The sequence below is a fragment of the Aythya marila genome (assembly GCF_965140915.1).
Source record: "Aythya marila genome assembly, chromosome: 7".
In the NCBI taxonomy this organism is placed as follows: domain Eukaryota; kingdom Metazoa; phylum Chordata; class Aves; order Anseriformes; family Anatidae; genus Aythya; species Aythya marila.
In genome coordinates this window covers 16,233,891-16,253,923 of record NC_139048.1, presented here as the reverse complement: position 1 = coordinate 16,253,923, position 20,033 = coordinate 16,233,891, and the positions used below count along the sequence as shown (strand labels likewise).

Genomic DNA, 20,033 nt, shown 5'->3' with positions numbered 1-20,033 from the left:
CCTTCAGTCCCGTCTTTGGATACGGGAGTGGCCTGAGCTATCTCCTCAGGTCACATCTTTCTTTTTGACGACAGGAGTGGGGTTCTCTGAAGTCAACTTCCAGCTGTGAGACGCCAGCTGTAATGAAGGCAGGCAGTGGAAAAGTTGACAGTATCTCCCTGGACTAAAACTGGGCACTAAATATAGCCAAGTACTGTTTTCTTCAGTATTTTTAAATCTTGAGAAATAAGACAGAGGAAGATAGACACATTGGAGGAAAGCACGTTATTAGAACTACAAACGTGTGGGTGGTGGGCTTTTTATTTGTTTTTATTTTCCCCAAAAGGAATTAAAGTAGCCGGCCACTACCACGACTTCCCCACAGGCATCTCTACCAACAGATGAAAAAACTGTTTCCCCAAATACCAAACCCATGGGGTTTTACCGCGGGTTCAACCTAAAGGAGCATTCACAGCCCTGAAGCCGTCTCGCAGGCAGCCCGCCGCGCCTGAGGCGGCAGGGACCTGCTGCTGCAGACCTCTCACGGCAGCCGGCTGGAGGCGAGCGGGCTCCTGCCGAGGAGCTCCCAGGGCGGAATTTCTCTCCCTGAGGGCAGCGAAGCCTCAGCCGGCCGCTCCACCACGAGATCTGCAATCTCAGCCGCTCAGGACGGCGCGGCGCGGACTCCACTCAAATTACGAGGCGCCTAATTACCTTTTGTCTCCGCTTTCGCCGCCGGGAGCCGGGCGGGCTGCCCCGCGGCAGGGCGGGCAGGCAGCGCCCGCCGTCCCCTCACGACCCGGCCCCGCCGCCCTTCGCCCCGCTGTCCCGGCCGCCTCCACCGGGCGCGGCCCGTGCCGGCCGCCCACCCGCGGCGCCGAGAGTCGCCCCGGCTCCCCGCCCAGCCACCCACCCCCTCCGCCGCCTCCGCCTACCTCCCAGAGGCCCCCCGCCCCCTCCCCAGCCGCAGCCCTCGCCCTGCCGGCAGCAGAGGCGGCCTCGCGCACCCCCAGGTACGGGCCCCGCTAGGCCCGGCACCGCGGCCCCGCCGGGCGAGGAGGGCGGACGGGACCCCGAGGGCGCCGGGGAGGGGTTGGCCGGGCCGGGCGGGCGGGGAGGGGAGGGGAGGCGGGCGGAGAAGATGGCGCCGCCGCCGGCCGCCGCGCTAAGGAGCGGCGTGTGCTGAGCGCGGCCGGGCGGCCGGGCCGGGCTGGGCTGGGCTGGGCTATGCGGCGGCTTCCCGGGCTGAGGCGGGCTCTGCTCGGCTTAGTGCGCCCCTGCGCCGCCCCGGCCTCCCGCTTGGCCTCTCAGAGCCAGCGGCGCAGCTTCCTCGGGTACGGTGTGTGTGTGTGTGTGTGTGTGTGTGTGTGTGCGTGCGGCGGGAGGGGGAGCGGGGCACGGGCCGGGTCCCGGCGCTGCGTGAGGGGCCGCGGGGTCTCTCCCGGGTCCCCCCGTCGTGTGTGGGCCGGGGGCACCTCGTGCGGCCAGGGCAGCCGGCGGGGGGCGGCTTCAGCCTCGGCTCTGTGGGGAGAGAGGGGAGCCCGGGCCGCGGAAACAGTGAGGGGAAGGCGAGGGGCGGCGGGGCACGGGAGGCCCGCGTCCTGCCCGCCCTGCCCGGCCGCGGCTGGGCTCGAGTTTCCCGGGGCGCCCTCCGTGCACAACGCGCGGCCGCTCGGTGCCGTCCTGCCGCGGCGCTGCGCTGCCCGGCCTGCCTTCATGCCCCCTTTTGTCTTCCTGACACACAACCGGAGAGTTCTCACGTTGCTGAGCTCCTCGGCCTTCCTACGGCGTAAATACCCAGATCGGTTAAAAACAAGCGACTCGCGGAGTTACCAAAGTTGATGGGAGCGGCCTCCGCAGTTCGTGACGAGCCGCCTGCCGCGGGCAGGGAGCGGGCGCCGCTTTGTGCCCTCCGGGGCTGCCAGGCGAAGTTTGGGGGCTGCTTAAATAACTGGGGGCTGCTGAAGTAATTGGGGGCTCGAACCTGGGGGCCGGTGAGCTTGGGGGCTGGTTGAAGTGCGGGGCACCTCAGCACGGCTGTTCCGGGAAGGGAACGGGGGTAGGGAAGGGGGTGAAGTTGTTTTCCTCCTTCTGTAGCTGCTGGCTCTACTATCTTAATCGCCAAACCTATATTTAATGCTGCAGAAGTAAGAGATGTCAAAAGTAGCGCGTTTGTTTTTTTTTTTTTTTTTTTTTTTTTTTTAATAAGGAAAAGAAGTGAGTTATGATGACTCATGCTGTCAAATGCTCGTGTGTCCACATTCAGATGCACCGTTATTGTTCTTAATTGCGGTGCACACAATGCTGTGAACGCACAGTGTGTGTTTCGCTGTTGTAGAGGCAATCCGCAATCCACGGGCTGAGCCAACGCTTTCCTGAAGCTGTAGTTTCTTCTACTAGGCTGCTGCTCTTTAAGCATATGAATATATGCACTATTGGGACTTAACTGTGTGTATGTGGGTAGGCCTGTTGTGTTTTCATACTGCCTACAACCATGAATTAATCATCCATTTAATTGTGAATTAGGATCTACATAAATACTGAAACGAGAGGAGGCAGAGTAGGCATGGCACTTACACATTTTTCTTTAAGATGGAGAACATGTAATTGAGAGAGATTCTTAATTCTTACAAGTTACCTGTTTCCATTTCTGGATTTTGTCCGTATTTTGACCTTTCTCAGCTTTATATTTTGCTCCTCTCTTATTTTTTAACCTTCAACTGCACATCAAGTAACAAAGATTATTTTTCTGTTAAACCTTCTTATCTCCTTCTTCTCAACTCACATACAACATTATTCTATTTCAAATTATTATATTTTCAACAGAAAATCAAATGATGCTGATGTTGGGGATTCCCCAAAAGAGTTCCTATTTACATGTTTGGGTGCTTTTTTTTTTCTTCTTCCTTTTACCTTTCTGTATTTAGTTGCGTGTAAGGCTGTGGCTGAGTCCCTTGGAGGTACCTTCAGGCCTTTATCAAAGGATATAACTCATTTTGCAGATGAATACAGAAGTAGCTCCCTGCCCTGCTAGGTCCGGAAAAAGAAAGGGGGAAGGGGAAAAAAGTCTTACCTCTAATATTTCACTGAGCTGGAAGGTGTTAGGCTTGTAGCTAGGGGTCATTGCAGGTTGTTTACTGAAGTCATTTACTAAAAATACTGTTGGAGCTTTTGGGAAGTCACGTTGGTTTGATATTTCTGATGTATTTTATTGTATTAGATGCTTTCATAGTTTTGAGATATCGGTCTTACAAGATAGTTATCAAAAGGACACAGTAATAAAAATGTCTGGATAGGAATGGATTTAACTGGTATTGTGCCTCTGGTTATGTACTTGCACACATGTGGTCTGTCAGTGGGTATCTTCATGTTCTCAGTTCTTACATTTTATCAACTCATTGATTTATGAGCTAGGGCTGTATATACACAATAAGGTGATTTTTGATGGAGCTTGTCCAAAAGTTGATTCAGTGTAGCTCTGTGTTTAGAAGATTTGACATTCTGCAACTTGTTTTTAGAATGAGTCAGAATTATAGCTTGCCCAAATGACTGAAATGGAAAAAATTGCTCTAAGTTAAAAGTTTACTCGTGGTGTTAACAGTAGAACTTGAACTGAGTTGTCCAAAATCATAAGAAGTAGAGCAAAAATAGGTAAATAGTCAGGACTTCTGTGGCTGAAACACATCGCTGAGTTCTGTAAACTGCTCACTGTTATGGGTCTGTTGGTTCTCTCAGATCCACTATGAAATAAGAACTTGTATTTGTTGGGGGATTACAGTACTTTTCATGACCAGAAGTCCTAAAGTTCTTTGTGTTTTTTTTGCTAACTTAGATTTTCTCCTATCTTCTTTGTATATTCTTGTATCTTTCTATGCATTTCTGTTGTTGTGCACTGCACCTGAAGTTTCAGTCTCATCTTGTTTTTTACATCAGGCCTCACAAGTTTCTCTTCTTGAGTGTTTGAGACAGATGGCAGCATAAAGTGTTAGGTGAGTTGGCTTTGCAGAGAGTCTTGGACAATCTGATGTGCTACTTGCTGACAAAATGTATGAAAGACACATCCAAAACCATTCTAGAAGAAAGCACAGAGGTCTCTCGTGTTGCATCCAGTTCTACACATCTCCTGACATGTGCAAGGCTGTGTGCTAGACACCACTGATGCTGTGTTGTGCACCGAGCCCTGCAGCTGTAGGGTGGTGGGAGAAAAATATCAGGGAGGGAGGAAGAGTGACGGAGAACCCCACTGGTTTCAAAGCATTTGATGCATAAAGCGATTAAATGAATTCATGAGAATGCTTCTGAAGAAAATACGCTTTCAAGCAGCATATAAGACTATTCTTATCGGTCTTGTTCATAGCACATGATTTGAGACTGTGATGCAAATACTGATGCAATCTAAAATACTGTGCCAGATTTGGGAAATCATTCTGCAGATCTTGTATCATCACATTGTCTAAAGAACAAAAACAGATGGTTTTGCTTAAATTTAAAATGACCCAATCTTTTAATTAACGAAAGGCTTCAAAACTCTTTTGGAATTTGCCTAATTTTTAGCAATCTTCTTAAAAGTAATAATAATAAAAAAGAAGCAATGAAGCGCTGGGAGAAGGTTCATTCCACTTGTTCTAGTGAACCTGGGTAAAACTTGTCTACTCTGGAGAATGTGTTTGGTGATTTTTTGAGGCAGCTTTTAGAGAGTGAAAGTATTGTGGTTTAGAATTTTTAAAAAACTTGATATCCTTCGTTGAGATGTCTAAAATCAAATCATGTAAAATCCTGTATTTTTGTTTGAAGTTTTTACCCAGTGCTTTGGAATCTGTGAAATGAGGTATATAATTTTAGGACACTGAGTTAGCTTTATGGTGTCTTGCTGGTACATCCCATCCTGTTTGACCAACCCAGGGCAGCTGAAACCACATCATTTTGCCGCTCAGGCCAGATACTTTGCTGGGGCCTTATCTTACAAATACTACTGTGGCCTTTGTTCTTGCCAAGTTCACACGTACTATCATCTCGTTAATGCTATTGGTAATGCTTGTACAGTCTCCACACATGCATTGACAGTGAAATGTGCATCAGACCAAGTTTTATGGCAGTGATCTAGAAGCTGCAGAAGCTGGACCCTTCTGGGAACAAGAGTGAGGAAGGCGGCATCTGCTCGTCCACGGTCATTAGGAGGGAATTTTCTGACTCCGTTCCAGACTTGGCAAAAAGCTGCAGACTGAGGTTCAGAAAATGCTTTCATTGTAGTGAGACTTCAGACTTTACTCAAAATGAACTGCATAACAAAACCTTATAAATATTCATCATCCTTAAACTTGCCTGATTTTGCATGATTAGTTCTTAATAACTTGGTAGCACTGATTAAATCATTGTGGGTAGCTGGAGCTTTTGTTTATGAAGTAACATGCTGAATTCCTGATGAGTTTGTAAGTGTTAAACTTCTCAAAATGTTAACATTTTTATCTACTTATGCAGTCTATCTGCTTGTGTATGCAATCAGATTTATTTAGATCATCATCACGAATGTGTTGGAATCTTAAAGGCATTCTCTAGCTTCTTGACAAGTAAATTCACAGAAGACTGGTGCTATGGATTATGGATGTTGAATCACATCAACTGTTTTATTCTCAAAATGTATAAAAGAAGGCTTATTGGATTTGTCTACTTATGAACCTGTAACCTAAGAGAGTTATGATTCATGTCTTGAGGCATCCTTTATGGTAATGGTCACCTGAGCTGATTTAGTTTGGTGAGATTACTCACTCTCTGCCTCTCTGCTCCTTTTTTTTTTTTTTTTGTAGATATTCATGGTAGCAGACCTTAGTAAAAACAATTGTCTGATTTTTTTTAAGGGAAAAAAAATGAAACTGTATTGGCCACATAGTACGGTTTAAAAAATAAATTTAAATTGTGGCATAAAAGTGATTCAAGAGGTTAAGAGAGCAGGTAGAGTACTGGCTGATTTGCTGATAACGTCACCGTTATGCGTGTAAGGATGTCACAATGCCATCAAATGCTGCTATTGTGAGTGGTGGTAGAGGCTAAAGGAAAACAGGAGCGGTAAAGGCATGTGAAAGAATGGGGATTCATTTTATTATTGCAAAGCCACCAGCTTGTAACTGAAGAAGTTCATGGAATCCTCCGCAGCGCTCGGTTCAGTAGCAAGAATTCACTGCGAGAGAGGTGAGAAAACTGCCTGTGGTTGCCACTGGCTGGCAGTTCTGCAGCCCTAGGCTCCTGCTGAAGCGCACAGCTCTTCTTTTGCTCCAGGTATTGGCAGCTGAAGAAGGCTTCGTGTAAGTTACTAAGAACTGTAAACCAAGATGGATTAGTTAATAATACAGAGAGCATGTATCACTGGTCGATCCCTTACAGGGCAGAGCCGAGTGGTTTTGGGTCAGGAGAGGTTTCGATCTGTAAGTAGTAGGCAAGGAAGTTTGGAATTAAAATAAAAACAAACAAACAAAACAAAACAAAAAACTAAAATACAAGTGGATATGAGTAAAACACAGTTTGGAACAGGTGCAAAATATGAGATTGAACATTAATGTGGTCTTTGTATAGTTTAAAAGACAGAACTTGAATAACTATTTTATAGTACTCAGCTTATCAAGTGTATTTAAAAGATATGAAGCATGAACTGGAAACTAGGAAAAATATAGATTCTGGTGTATGTAAGTGTAAACATACAGTGAGCATGTTGAAATCCCCACAGGCACATGCATGAAAGTAATTTGGGTTCAGTTGTATCAAAGCTTCAAGGAAACTCCAAATTTTAAGACAACAGTGTACATGAAACTAAGTATCAAAAGCTGCTGAGCTGGTAACTGTTTGCTGCCATTGGGCTACTTTAAGCTGATTATTGTTTAGTGCCATTCATGTGGCTCAGACCTGTATATCAGCATTTGCCTTAAATATGTGCAGCTTGTTACGGCAACAGATCTTGAAAACCACTTTGGAGTTTGTGCTTTGAGGGTCCTATTTTTGTTAGCTAGTTACATTCTTGCATTGAAGGCAACCCTGAGGAGTTTCTGTTAATTGGTTTTCAAATATGGTCATTTAATTGTTCAAACTTAAGCTTGACTGCGGTGGTTAATTCTTAATTAACTTAAGTTTACTAAAATAACTTAGAGTAGTTCAGCAGAATCCTGTATCACTTAATCCCCGTCCCACTCTGTAATAGTCTATTTGCAGGTGGAACCTGGTATCCCTAGAGAGCCTCTCTGGTCCCAAGGGACTGCCTGCCTGGAACTCATTACCAAAATGGGGCCTCAAAGAATAGAATATAATTTTACTCAAAGTGTTATAGTGTAAAATGCAGTGTCTGTTTGACTAATATCTTTCCTGTACAAGTGAAGTAGTTTTGACGGTAAGGAAGAATGTTTAATATTTCCTAATAATTGAAACGGGACGCTGCTCTTGATTCAAACATCCCCGTTCTTTTCTCTTTTCTTTCTATCTCAGTCATCTTGCCACCTGTAGTTTTTGAGACACAGGAGAATTCCCAGTGCCTCAGTAATGCTTTGTATTTGTTCCCACTGCCTGTGCTTTATTGGGTCTTCCTCTGTTGCTTCTCATTTGTTAAAGTAGTATGACAATATTTCTTTGAATGATACTTCTGTTAGGATATTAGCACTGTGATAAACAGAGCATTTAGTTTGTGGATGAATTTCTTTTCCACTAGACATCAGCATCCAGCAGTGACTGTGATGATCGCGAGTAGATACAGCAACTTCAGGACGAGATCTCAGCGTGACTTGAGGAATTAAGCCACTTCTTCTTAAAAAAAAAAAAAAAAAAAAAAAAAAAGAGTACATGAAATACATAATTATTTTTTTCTTTTTGTTTCTCCTATTGTCAAAAAGTGGTTTGAAGTGTTTTAGGGTTTGTAATGTTTGAGAATTCTTGTGCAAAAGAAAGGAACATGTAACTGTTACAAAGCAGTTGCACTTAGAGAACTTAAAAGTCGCACAGAAAAGCAGTCCTGTGAGGGGGTGGTTAATATTGCAGCTTACAGTTTACTCATTAAGAAAGTGTTATTGTAGAAATCATCTATCTTAAATGATTTTTTTTTAGCTATTGTGTTACAGTAACATAGCACCAGGAGGAATGGTGATTTAGTTGGAAGATACTGGACTTGAACATTTTATTTTTCTTCTTTTGGCACATTGCCTTCCAAGTGTATTTCATACATGTAGTTGGTCTGCTCTTGCCTTTGTGTGAGCAGCAGAATTCAGTTTGCAGGGGAGTAATTCTGTGTTAGTCACGAGAACCCGTCTGAAGTTGAAAAAAATGTTGCATTACAGTTCTCAGAAATAACAACCAAGAAAGAGACGTAAGATTAAGTCCTTGGTTTGAAGGCTTAATTACTGATTTTGACCTTCTCAGAAGTGTAGTTTCTCTTGTACTGAAATTTGACTAGCAAGGTGGAGGTAGCCTACAAGGGAGGCAGAAGAAGGGAATGATAACAAAACGAGATGGAGGTGTGCAGCTTCACAAGACAGCAATTGAAATCTCATAAGATTTCACAGGAGCCGTGTAATTTGATGAATCACATTGGAAAGATGAGTCATTTGGACAAACAATGTTCTGTGACTTAATGAGGTGGTAGAGAAATAAGGAGATACCAGATGACAAGGAAATTGTGTAGAATTTTTCCCTCTCCCCTGAAATTTTATAGTATACATGTATGTTATGATAAGCAAGTGGTATATTAATTGAATATTTTAACTGAAAACTGATAATTGTTAGCAGAGCTGAAATCAGAAGATACAGAAACAACGTGGTGCTCCTATGTACGTACATCTGACAATGCAATAGAGTTGTGTGGAAGAGCCAGTGAAATGTAATTAAGAACAGTTTAATTAGGCACTTTAATCTCTGAAAAAGAGTACCCATTCTCACTTGATACATTTTGCTTGGTATCTAAGTGTAATAGAGTATTCCTATTTAGTACCCTGACCCTTGAACAAGGAGGCGTTTCTGTGATAAACACGCATTATATACATGCTGCTGATACCGAGAAGCCAAGAAGTTGCCGTGCTTGGAGTGTGCTCCATTTTTGAATGATACCTGCAAGTCTTCAGAAGGAGGAAGCCTGTAAATATTCCAGGCAGGTTTAGCCTGAGTACATGGTTAGTTAAACTAGTAGATGAATGACATTCAAATAAGAGTGTAGATGTATAATTCAGCACCTAAGTTATGGATCAGTTATTACATTTGACCGCACTTTTTAAAGAAATACATGGTGTGAGAAGCGTGCTTTACTGGTGGAAGTGTTTGCTTCTCAAATGCAGTAGCAGCATGTTCAGAAGTGTCATTTTGTATTGTTTATGACTCTGGTTTGGCAGCATTCAGATTCTTCTTATTTCTTGCTGCTTTCTGTACTCAGCGCTTGTCTTCTTTACTTGGATTATAATTCCTGTTTGTAATTGTGCTTTTTTCACATAGGGATGTTTTATAGCTTCAGTCTATTAGTAAATTCCCAAGTAATCTTTTTACTTCTTCCAAATGTTTTCAAAGATCTAATGCCTACCTTACTACTTTTGTTTACAATTACATATGTATACTGGAAAATACGTATCTCATTTCCTGAGCATAAATCCTGCTCCATACATACTTTCCCCCGGTAAAGGTAAAATATTGATTTTCTGTTTGTGAAACACTTTTCCACCTGTTCTATTGTAGACATTATGTTCAGAGACGTTCTTTCCTTAACCTGCAGTTAATAATCAACTATTTATCAGCTACATTATAGCATATTACACCAACGCTGATGATTGTGCATCCCTGGCTTCAAGCTGGATGCTGTTTTTACACCACCAGTAAACAGGAGGGGAATAATCCAAAGGGACAGCAGCTGATAGAACTGCTCCCGTTCAAAGAATGTTACTCTGTTGTAGGAAGGTGATTCTACCTGACTCTTTTTTTTTTTTTTTTCCCATTTGCAATTCTAAACCATAAATACACTGTGTAATTTAGATTTTCTTTTCCAGAGTTGTTATTTGTGTATTGGGTAACATTGAGTGTTCAGTTAATTTGATTGCTAAAGAGTTAGTTATAATGTCATGGCTGAAGACTTGAAACAGTATGTTGACAACTATGCTCCTTCTTGTACCACATCCTATACAGTCTTAAAGCTTGGATGCAGTATTAAAACTTGGATGAAGTTCCTTGAATCATATAACCTTGAAAATTTTAATAATAAATACCGTGTAATTTCTCATTCTACGTACAGTATGGCCAGACCCATACAAAATGTCTCATGCCTCTGCACGTGTTGTGGTGGGGTGCTAAACTTGGGTCTGGTTTTGTTTGTAAGTGCAATTAGTTCAGCAGCTACTAGTTAAACTGATGTAGTAATTTAGTTGGCAGTAGAGCAGCAACATTTCACCACAGAAGATTAAGTTTGGCTGACAGTGTACATTTATAGCAGGCCCCTTTCTAAAACCCTTCCTGTAAAATAGGGTTAGAATTCATTCACTGTTACATACAGGAATATACCACATCATTTTTTTCTGCTTGTGTCAAAGCATTACTCTCTCGTTTACCACTTCGGAGATTTGCTTATTGGTGGGTGGATGGTTTTTCTGTTTGGTTGCTTTAGCATGCAGTCAAGCAGTTCCCCTCCATCTCCCAAAATATATGAGTCTGAATGTCTCACCTTTTCACTTCACACTTAAAAAACGTAATAGACAGAGATTATCATTTTAGAATCACACTTTGTTTATTAACATTTCAAAATGTGCCATTAAACAGTCCTGTAGTATATCTGTTAAATAGTAGAAGCTGAAACCTGTGAAGCTGTCTCTTCTTTGATCATGGTGATTATGCTCTGTGACTGTGTTTTTATGGTAATATTGTAAATGATGTCACCCTTTTGTGCCCGAGTGTACAAACCCAGTTGTCATTAATATTTTAATCTAAGACAACTGTAAAGGTACAACATCCAGAATGCAACTGCCAGTTAAGAATCGTGAAGTACTTTCCTGAAGGGTGAAAATGTACTCGAGATAGCAACATAGGACTCATTTCATTTTTATCGCAATTTCAGTTGTATCAATTAAGGGGATGTTATTTCTTTGGTAAGTTACTTTTTAATTACTGCTAGGATGAAACTTATTTAATCCTTCAATTATGTGACCTGCTTTTTTTTTTTTTTTTTTTTTTTTTTTTTTTTGATGTTACTTATTTTGACAGAATTACCTCAGGATCTGAACTATAGTTTTAGACCAGGTCTATGACTTCTGCGTGGATTGAAGTTTCTTGCTGTCTGTATCACCTGCAGCTTATTCTCTAACATAATTTTTCACTTATTGTTTTTATTTAAGCCCTGCTAATAAGTGAAATTTCTTTTACTTTTTTTAAGGCTTCAGAAGGAGACAAAAAACAAAATGAACAATCCAGCTATTAAGAGAATAACAAATGAAATTATCAAATCACCTGAGGATAAACGAGAATATCGTGGACTGGAACTGGCAAATGGCATTAAAGCGCTTCTCATTAGTGACCCCACCACAGATAAGTCTTCGGCAGCACTAGATGTGCACATAGGTATTTAAAGCATTTTGTGTTCATTATAGACTTTTAGTGTTATTAAAATGCTTTAACTTTTGGTACCTTAATTGCAAATAAAATGGTAGGAGTAGTATCTAGCTGGTAGCCTAGCCTTTTACCGTAATTTAGATTTTAATTCTTTGACATATCTAGTTGAAAATTAAGAGCTAATTAAACTCTTATTATACGGTGTTTACTCAAGTGTAGCTCAGTCTGTAGAAAGACTTCTAATGAGTAAGTTTCATGTTATGAAAGCTCTTCTGTAAGCAGAAAAGGGGCGGATGTGAGTACAATTATTTCAGATGGCTCCATCTGTCACGTCAAACTTTTTTTCCACGTTAAGTTGTTGATGTGTTGAGGTGAGAAGATGCTATTTTGCAGGAGGAGATGGGGAGGCACACCCTAAATGCAGTGATGCTTAAGATGCAAACAAATGCTGGTTATAGAAGTAGAAGACAGTATCTTTGGAGCAGTAGAAGCCTTTTCTTTTATGTGAGGTATCTCTCAAACTGACAGAGTTTCCCACTTGCTTTTGAAGTGTGATGTATGCACACGTTACCTAAGCATTTTTATCCTCTTGCTGTATTTGTGGTTGGGAGCTCTTTCTGTTGTTGATATTAGGACACAGATAGTAATTTTGTAAACTTCTGTCCTGTTTTATAGTGGCATAAAATCCTTGTCTCGTTCAGAGGATCCCAAATAGAGTTTTCTTGGATGCTGTGACAATAATAACCAACTGCAGTGTCCAGTTTGTGCATGTGGAGATGTCTGTTGCCTTCACCTCCGTTCTCCCATTGCACATTGTTGTACACTCCAAAGCAGGCCTTCCAGATGCAAACTTCCACACTTCTGGCTTCCATTCCTGCATGCACGCTGTTGTTTTCTAAAGTGTCACGCTTCACACCTACGAGCTGGTCTGCAATAGCTGCTTGTGTCCCGGCAATTAATTACAGGTTATCACTCATCCCATAAACCACAGGAGAAACACCTCCGTAATTGTGGTTGTGAATTGCTGCCTTTTAACGCTGTGCAGTTATTAAAATCAAGCTATAGAAGTCAGAACATTGTGATCTGCCAGATCTATACAGATTATGAATCATGGACTTCAGTTTAGATCTTGTGTCTCTGTAAAGCAATGCAAGCTGATCTGGAGAGGTAATTTGAGACACTAATTGGTTCAGTTACTCATTTTAAATTTCCTTTTTATTTTATTATTTTAAGATTGAGTTTAGTTGAATAAAGCTGCAAAATATCTACTTAAAACTAGAGAATTGGTATGATTGACATATAGTAATATAAAGCACATTAAAAGACTTTAAAGTTTTTTACTTTTCCTGAATGGTTGTATGAATTCTTTCCTCCTGTAGGGTCCTTGTCTGATCCCCCTAACATTGCTGGGCTTAGTCATTTTTGTGAGCATATGCTGTTCCTGGGAACCAAGAAATACCCGAAAGAGAACGAGTATAGTCAATTTCTTAGTGAGCATGCAGGGAGCTCCAATGCCTTCACCAGTGGAGAGCATACCAACTATTACTTTGATGTGTCACACGAACATCTAGAAGGTGCACTGGACAGGTAAACACACTTTTATTTACAAGCAATCTTTTAATGTAATGCTATAATTGCATAAGAGTTCTCCCTCATACTTTGTTTATTATCCTATTAAAGGAGGGCCTGAGTGCACTGCCTTTTATTACAACTGGTATTAGATGATTTTTCCTTCCAAAAGTTTTGCTCAGAATTTTTTCAGCTAACAGTATTTTTAAAGTCCAAGGGTTGTGTTTACACCAAATATTTTTGAAAATGTGGGGTACAGAATGAGATTGTGAACATATGCATTGTGCAAATTTTCTGCTTATATCATCAAATACAGTGCTTGTCACAGCATTCTTACTTCTTTGATACCATAAGAAGGATGAACTCCAGAAATAAATTAGGACGCCTTTACTCAAGGGAAATGACTGAAACTTCTGCGGTTTGTGGGAGGGGACAGAAAGTAGAATTGTAGTTGATGAGATAAAGAAAATAGATTTTTCCCCTTGGTAAGAAATGTCCTAGGAAACTTTTTTCTTCCCCCCTTGCTTATGCCATAGAATCTCTGTGTTGATGACCAAATTATTCCCATTTTCCTTGTTTCCTGGATGTGCAAGATTAAGAACCTCTTGCAATTAAACTTCAACACAGTAGAAGTTTCGTATGCAAGATTTATGATATAAAGTTGATTTTTGTAATACCTTGTATAATGAATATGTTGTAATCCACATTTATAGATTAAAATGAGAAACAAAATAGTGAATCAGTGTCAAAACTTAAGGAATTTGGGAATTCTCTATTGAAAAGTAATACATAAAGCTATTTTCAGAAGGGATTAAGCTTTCTGTTACGATTTATGTACAGTACTCTTGACTTGAATTGAAAATTTTCTATTTAGATTTGCCCAGTTTTTCCTGTGCCCTTTGTTTGATGAAAGCTGCAAAGATAGGGAAGTGAATGCTGTTGATTCTGAGCATGAAAAGAATCTGATGAATGATGCCTGGAGGTTGTTTCAGTTGGAGAAAGCTACTGGAAACCCCAATCATCCCTTCAGTAAATTTGGAACAGGTTTGTCAGAATACTATTATTTGTCCACTGGAGTTCTGTGTGATGTATGTAGTGTTATTGTTTAGATAAAATTGGTTAAGATCAGACTGAAACAATTTCCCATCTTTTCCCCTCCATACATGTTTATTGTGGTACATTATTGCATTTTCTACATGGTAGACCAAACAAAGCTAGACAAAAAAAAAAAAATTAAACAGTGATACAAAACTTGAAGGACAGAGGCATCCTTTATGATTTGATAATTACCACAGTGGATGCTGTTTTCCAAAGACTGGATTTCATAATCCAGTAAGTACTGTAAGTCTTAGTGCATGGTAAAGTGAATGGACTGTGTTTAAATTATTGTTAGCTGCACTCTCTCTTTTTTGCTAACTAGTATTCCATTAAGACTAAGTGGCAGTGACTAGGTCAAATGAGAAGGATTAGCAAAGTAACGTGACAGTTACTGAAGAAGAATATAAAAGCAAAATCTGAAAGCATAAAATGCAGCAGCAGATGGCTAGGTAAACTAGTCTTGGACAAATCCCAATCCCATGGCTGTAGGGTTTTTTTTCAGGCTTTATTAATCACAGAGTGCTCAGTAACCATGTAAAATAAATAACCAAAAACCTAAACTTAAAAAGTATTAAAGTAACATATGGTGGTTATAGTTAAAACCACAACTGTTTGGCAGGAGTTGTTACAAAGTTACTTTCTACATTAATTGCAAGTTTATTTTTGAAACTATCAGACTAATAGGGCCATTAATTCAGACACTGCACTGTTTAATCCTTGATTGTGAATATTTTTTTGTGTCTGGGTTAGTTTGCTGGGTCAGTTGGTACAAATATTGGGATCTGTAGGGTGATGGGGGGGGGGCAGGTAATGGACTTTAAAGACTGGCTTCTTCCTCTGTCCCAAGGAAAGAGAATAATATTTTTGCACCTGATGATGAAGGATAAAGTTGAGGGGCTGGTAGTCAGCTGCTACAAGTGTGTGTGTTTTTCTGTTTTCCAGTGAAGAGAGGCTGTCTGAAACCAGGGGAAATATAAGTATTCCTCAAAGAGGTGAATTTGAAAGCAAGTCTTGAAAATTACAGGCAACCATCCGAAGTACATTCTATAATCTCAGAGGGGTGGAATCTGGCCTTCCTGAATCAGCAAATAAATTTTTTGCTGTTACTGAAGAGATTATTTCTGCAATTTCTACTAATGTTATCAGAGTGCTACACAGAAATTAAAAAATAGTTTTCTACAGTTTAGGAAGGTTTGAGAGTTGACACACGTGAAATTTTAAAGGTAGAATACCTGAGACATGCTCAAATTCAGTAATAGTAGTCATATTCATCTCTACTTAATTTGGGCTCTGATTCTGAAATTAAATTACAGCACATTGCTAAATCAGATAAACAGGAAAGCTAAGCTAGAGCCCAGCTTTGATCTTTTTTTTTTTTTTTTTTTTTTTTTTTTTTTTTTTTTTTAACTCAGAGTTGTTAGCTGTGATATGTTTTTTGTGACAATTTCAGTCAGCATTCTTATCTTTTCCTTTTGACCAGCTGAGATGTTACACAGAATGACTCCATTTAGGTCACACTGCTTATTGCTGTGGAGCCTGTTTTGCCAGCAGAAACAAATGCACATTATTCTTCAATTTTCTTGTTCATATGTGCATCTTGTCCTCAAATAACCTTCACCCATCACTGAGTAACTGTCTGTGGCAGTAATTCTTCATCAGTACCCTCAACCGTGTCCAGTACTTCCCCAGCAATTTTGTACCGTCCAGTGTCCATTTTCCTACCTCTACAAGGTGTCTTCTGATTGTTGCCTCCTAATGCACTTCAGTACTCTTAACAGAAGTTACCAAGCTGAAGTTTTAGCTCTTTTACTTTATTTTAATTTGCCCTGTCTATTGATTCTGTTGCTGTCTAAAACTTACACATTTCTGTTGTCTTTATGCTTAAATCTGTAAGACCTGACAAGCTGATGCAGCTTAAAGATGGGAAGGAATATTGACAAACTATTTTAATCATAATGCCCTAAATATTCATTCCTAGGTTTTGCTAGGAATCATTGCTTTTACTAACAAATGTGTGAAATTAGAAAATCAAAGTAAAATTTTGATTCAGGCAGCCTCTCTGTATGATGTATTGTTGGCTGTTACAGTTGTAATTACACTTCTATCTAATCACCAGATATCTGGACAATATACTTGTCTTATTTTTTATGTAGCTAGTTTTGCCTCACTGGTCTGTATTAACGTGTATCTGTAATAGTAGCATTTGTGCACTGGGCGTATTTGTGTACCAGAAAAAAATTTCCAGTGTTTTCTCCTACTCTTGCTGTTTTTCCTGTAAATGCAAGGAAATTTTGTTGCTATGTTTCCTTGTTTTAATCTTGTTCCTTATCCTCTGCTTTTTCTGTAAATGATCTGGTTTTGGCTTCAGGGAGTTCCTGATCTCATAGTTAGCAGATAGAGTATTAGAGTTCTGGTCTGGAGATTCTGTTGACCATTTCATGTGCTTGTGTAGTAATGGAGTGAAGTTGATTATAATCAAGCATACTCGTTGTAGACTGATTTTTTTTCTGTTGTTTCCAGTTCTTGCATTTTACTAAATAAGAATTTTGCTCTGCTCAAGTGTGGAGTATTTCTTCACAGTAAATTATTGAAAGCTTGGTGTAAAGATTGCACTGGTGAACAGGATAATAACTTAATGGAGAAAGTTTGGTATGTGCTGCAAATATGGCTTATTTAGGGAACAATTGCAGTGGTTCTCTTCCTCTTTAATCCTGTTCCCATACTGCAGGAACAGCTCAGCTGTTTGTGAAGCAGAAGCTGAACAGTCACAATTTACAAACTGCATTTTGAAATTAGTAACTACTTCACTTTGTCTTAGCATTCTAGGCTATAATTTGTGGCGTGCAGATAATTTCATACAGTGATTCCTATGTGTTGTGGTTTAACCCGGCTGGCAACTAAGCACCACACAGCCGTTCGCTTACCCTCCCCCTCTGGGACGGGGGAGAGAAACGGGAGAATGAAGCCTGTGGGTTGAGATAAAGACAGTTTATTAAGACAGGAAAATAATAATAATAATAATAATGATAATGGTAATGGTAATAGTACTACTAATAATAATGTGTACAAAACAAGTGATGCACAGTGCAATTGGTCACCACCTGCTGACTGATGCCCAGCCTAACCCCAAGCAGTCCGCTCCCCCTCCCCCTGGCTAGCCACCCTTATATATTGTTTAGCATGATGTCAGATGGGATGGAAACTTTGGCCAGTTTGGGTCAGGCGTCCTGGGTCTGTCCCCTCCTAGCTCCTGCTGCACCCCTCGCCTGCCTGCTGGCAGGACAGAGAGAGAAGCTGGAAAGTCCTTGGCTTAGTCTAAGCACTGCTCTGCAACAATTAAAACATGAGCATGTTATCAACACTCTTCTCATCCTAATCCAAAACATAACACCCTACAAAGAGAAAAGTTTTCCTTTTTCTGAATTAAAGTCTAGGCTTACTTGCATTGCTTTGAAATAGCCATTCAAATAAAAAAAATTATATATAATTTGGAAGGCTGAAACATCCTGGATTCTTGAAGAAGATGCAGATTGAGAAAGGAAATATTTATTGTTTCTGATGAAAACAGACAATATTAATCCACTTTTCCTATTATTATGTGTAGTAGTTCTTTTTAAAAAGAGCAGATTCATATACATATAAATAATTTGTAAATTCACAAACCGTAAGTATATATGTAATCAACAAGCTATATTGTTAACTCTTATTTTATGTTACAGGGAACAAACTCACTCTGGAAACTAGACCAACCAAGGAAGGAATAGATGTAAGACAAGAGTTATTGAAGTTCCATTCTACTTATTATTCATCAAATTTAATGGCTATTTGTGTCTTAGGAAGAGGTGAGAGCTCAGAGTTTTTCTGTTAATTCGTTAAGAATTTAAATACATTTATGTTCACAGAGAAGAAAACAAAGTGTATGCAAATCTGAAAATCTATAAAGGGAAAGAAAGCAAAGCTTGTACAAGCTGACCAAACATTGTTTCGTTTGGTGAAGTCTCCAAACCAACTCACAGTGTGTAAACTTAAAAGTTATAAGCTTACAATACTAAGCTGAAAACTTTAAATTCATTATCGAGTCCTCAGTTGCACTCATTGTGTGTTTCTTATGAAGACTGACACTTCTGTTTTCAGTTTTTGAGGGCTTTTGATATTGTTTTCATATTTTAGACTTGCACATACTTCCACTACAAAAACTAACGTGTTATCAAAGGATGAATGTAATGAAACACTGAGATAAGCCTTTACTTCAGTTTACTTCAGTTTTTAGTTCAGAAGTAATGTAACAGACATTCCAATTGCTTAAGACCTTCCTCGGTCAAGATTGTATAAGGGTTTGCCAAAACCTTAATGACAGTGCGTTGAAAACTGCTTCTTGAAAGCATGCTGATAGATGAGTGTTTTACAATAATGCTCGGATGATGAGGATGAATAGAATACCATTTACTAGAAAAGCGGAAAGCTTTCTTTACAGCCCCCTGTTCACAGGGCACTGCATTTGAAGCACATTGACAAAGCATATCTATATCATTTTAATCATAGTGCATAAGTAATTCCTTTTCTTGTAGATTCTAAGATGGGCAGACATCATGAGGCTTATAGTTCTTAACGAAATCCAACTATCCAACTTTTGTGTGTATATTCCTTGTCAAATCAGTACCAGGCTCCCTAATTCCTATCAAGTTGTTTTATTATTAGAACTCATCTGCTTTAGTATCATATATTGATGAGAATACCATAGATTTTTTTGTTGTTTTACTGTGCAGGTTGCACAGTAAAATGTATTAGAATTTTATTTAAGGAGTAGGATCAGGTATGTTGTTAGTAGGTACTTATGTAATACAACAAAGGTTAGATATATTTTATGTGTGAGAATGCCTTGCTTATTCTCCTAACAGCAGTGGAAACTTTATGCAATTAAGCACTGTGATATTAATGAAGACAGCCTGTAAATATGTGTAAATATTTTTTATTTATGTTTGAAGGAGGAATTTCCCTCTAGTCCTCTTTTTTTCTTCTGCATATTCTACCTGAGGAAAAAAAACTACTTTTGTTCTAGAGAGCTTTATGAGCTTAGAAGTATGTATACAAATTTGTTTTGTCATTGAGGAAGCAAGGTTGTTGTCTAAGGAGCTGTTTATTTTCTTTGAAGTATTGATTTATTAATTGAAGATAAGTAGGTATTGATCAGAGTTGATAACAATTGAATTAATTCTCTTCCTGTCCAGGAAGACTGTACAGGCAGTCTTCAGGACAGACAAAATCTGCATTTCAGATACCAATAAAATGCAGAAAATAGTTTTGCTTTCAAACGTTTCTTCAGTTTATAGATATATAATGTGTATATGTGTATGCGTATATATACATATATTTATGTGGGTATTTATGCATATGCATATACATGTATAATAAAATAATCCCTGTAAAAATCTTTAATTTAGGTGTTATTGCTAGTGATTTTTGCAGTTAATTTCTTCCATATGAATTTCTTCCTGTATAGATCAATATTCAGAAAAAAGTAAGAGCCTATGAAATATCAGTATTTGGGATTCTTCCTTTCAATTTTGTAAAATAAATAAAATTTTGAAAGTAACTTTTTGTTACTTGTTTGAAGCAGGCTTATTGTCAGTCTGCTTGTTTACAAGAGGATACGTAACTACACATTTTCATCGTAATTAAGTAGTTGTCACAGTAAGTGTGAAGTGTTATTTGGGAAAAAGTTGCATCTTACTTTGCATCTTACTTTCCCTGAAAAGAGACATAGCATTTCTCACTCTTATTATTTGTTCAAGCAGCAGAATTATGCAAATGCTTTTTTTTTTTTTTTTTTTTACGGGGCT

The 20,033-nt window shown here is 39.6% G+C and overlaps 1 protein-coding gene across 3 annotated transcripts in view; it reads left to right on the top strand.

The window, feature by feature from the left end:
* The first annotated feature begins 935 nt into the window (after positions 1-935).
* IDE (insulin degrading enzyme) overlaps positions 936-20,033 on the top strand; it is a 72,006-nt gene continuing 52,908 nt past the window's right edge. For 2 of the 3 annotated variants that reach the window (XM_082764732.1, XM_082764731.1), the window contains exons 1-5: positions 1,111-1,313; positions 11,351-11,535; positions 12,906-13,113; positions 13,970-14,139; positions 17,913-18,035. In XM_082764732.1, coding sequence (XP_082620858.1) covers positions 1,207-1,313; positions 11,351-11,535; positions 12,906-13,113; positions 13,970-14,139; positions 17,913-18,035 — 793 coding nt within the window. In that variant the 5' untranslated portion in view covers positions 1,111-1,206. Of the gene's footprint in view, positions 993-1,110; positions 1,314-11,350; positions 11,536-12,905; positions 13,114-13,969; positions 14,140-17,912; positions 18,036-20,033 lie in introns of those variants that run through there. The other variant, XM_082764733.1, reaches the window with a different exon arrangement.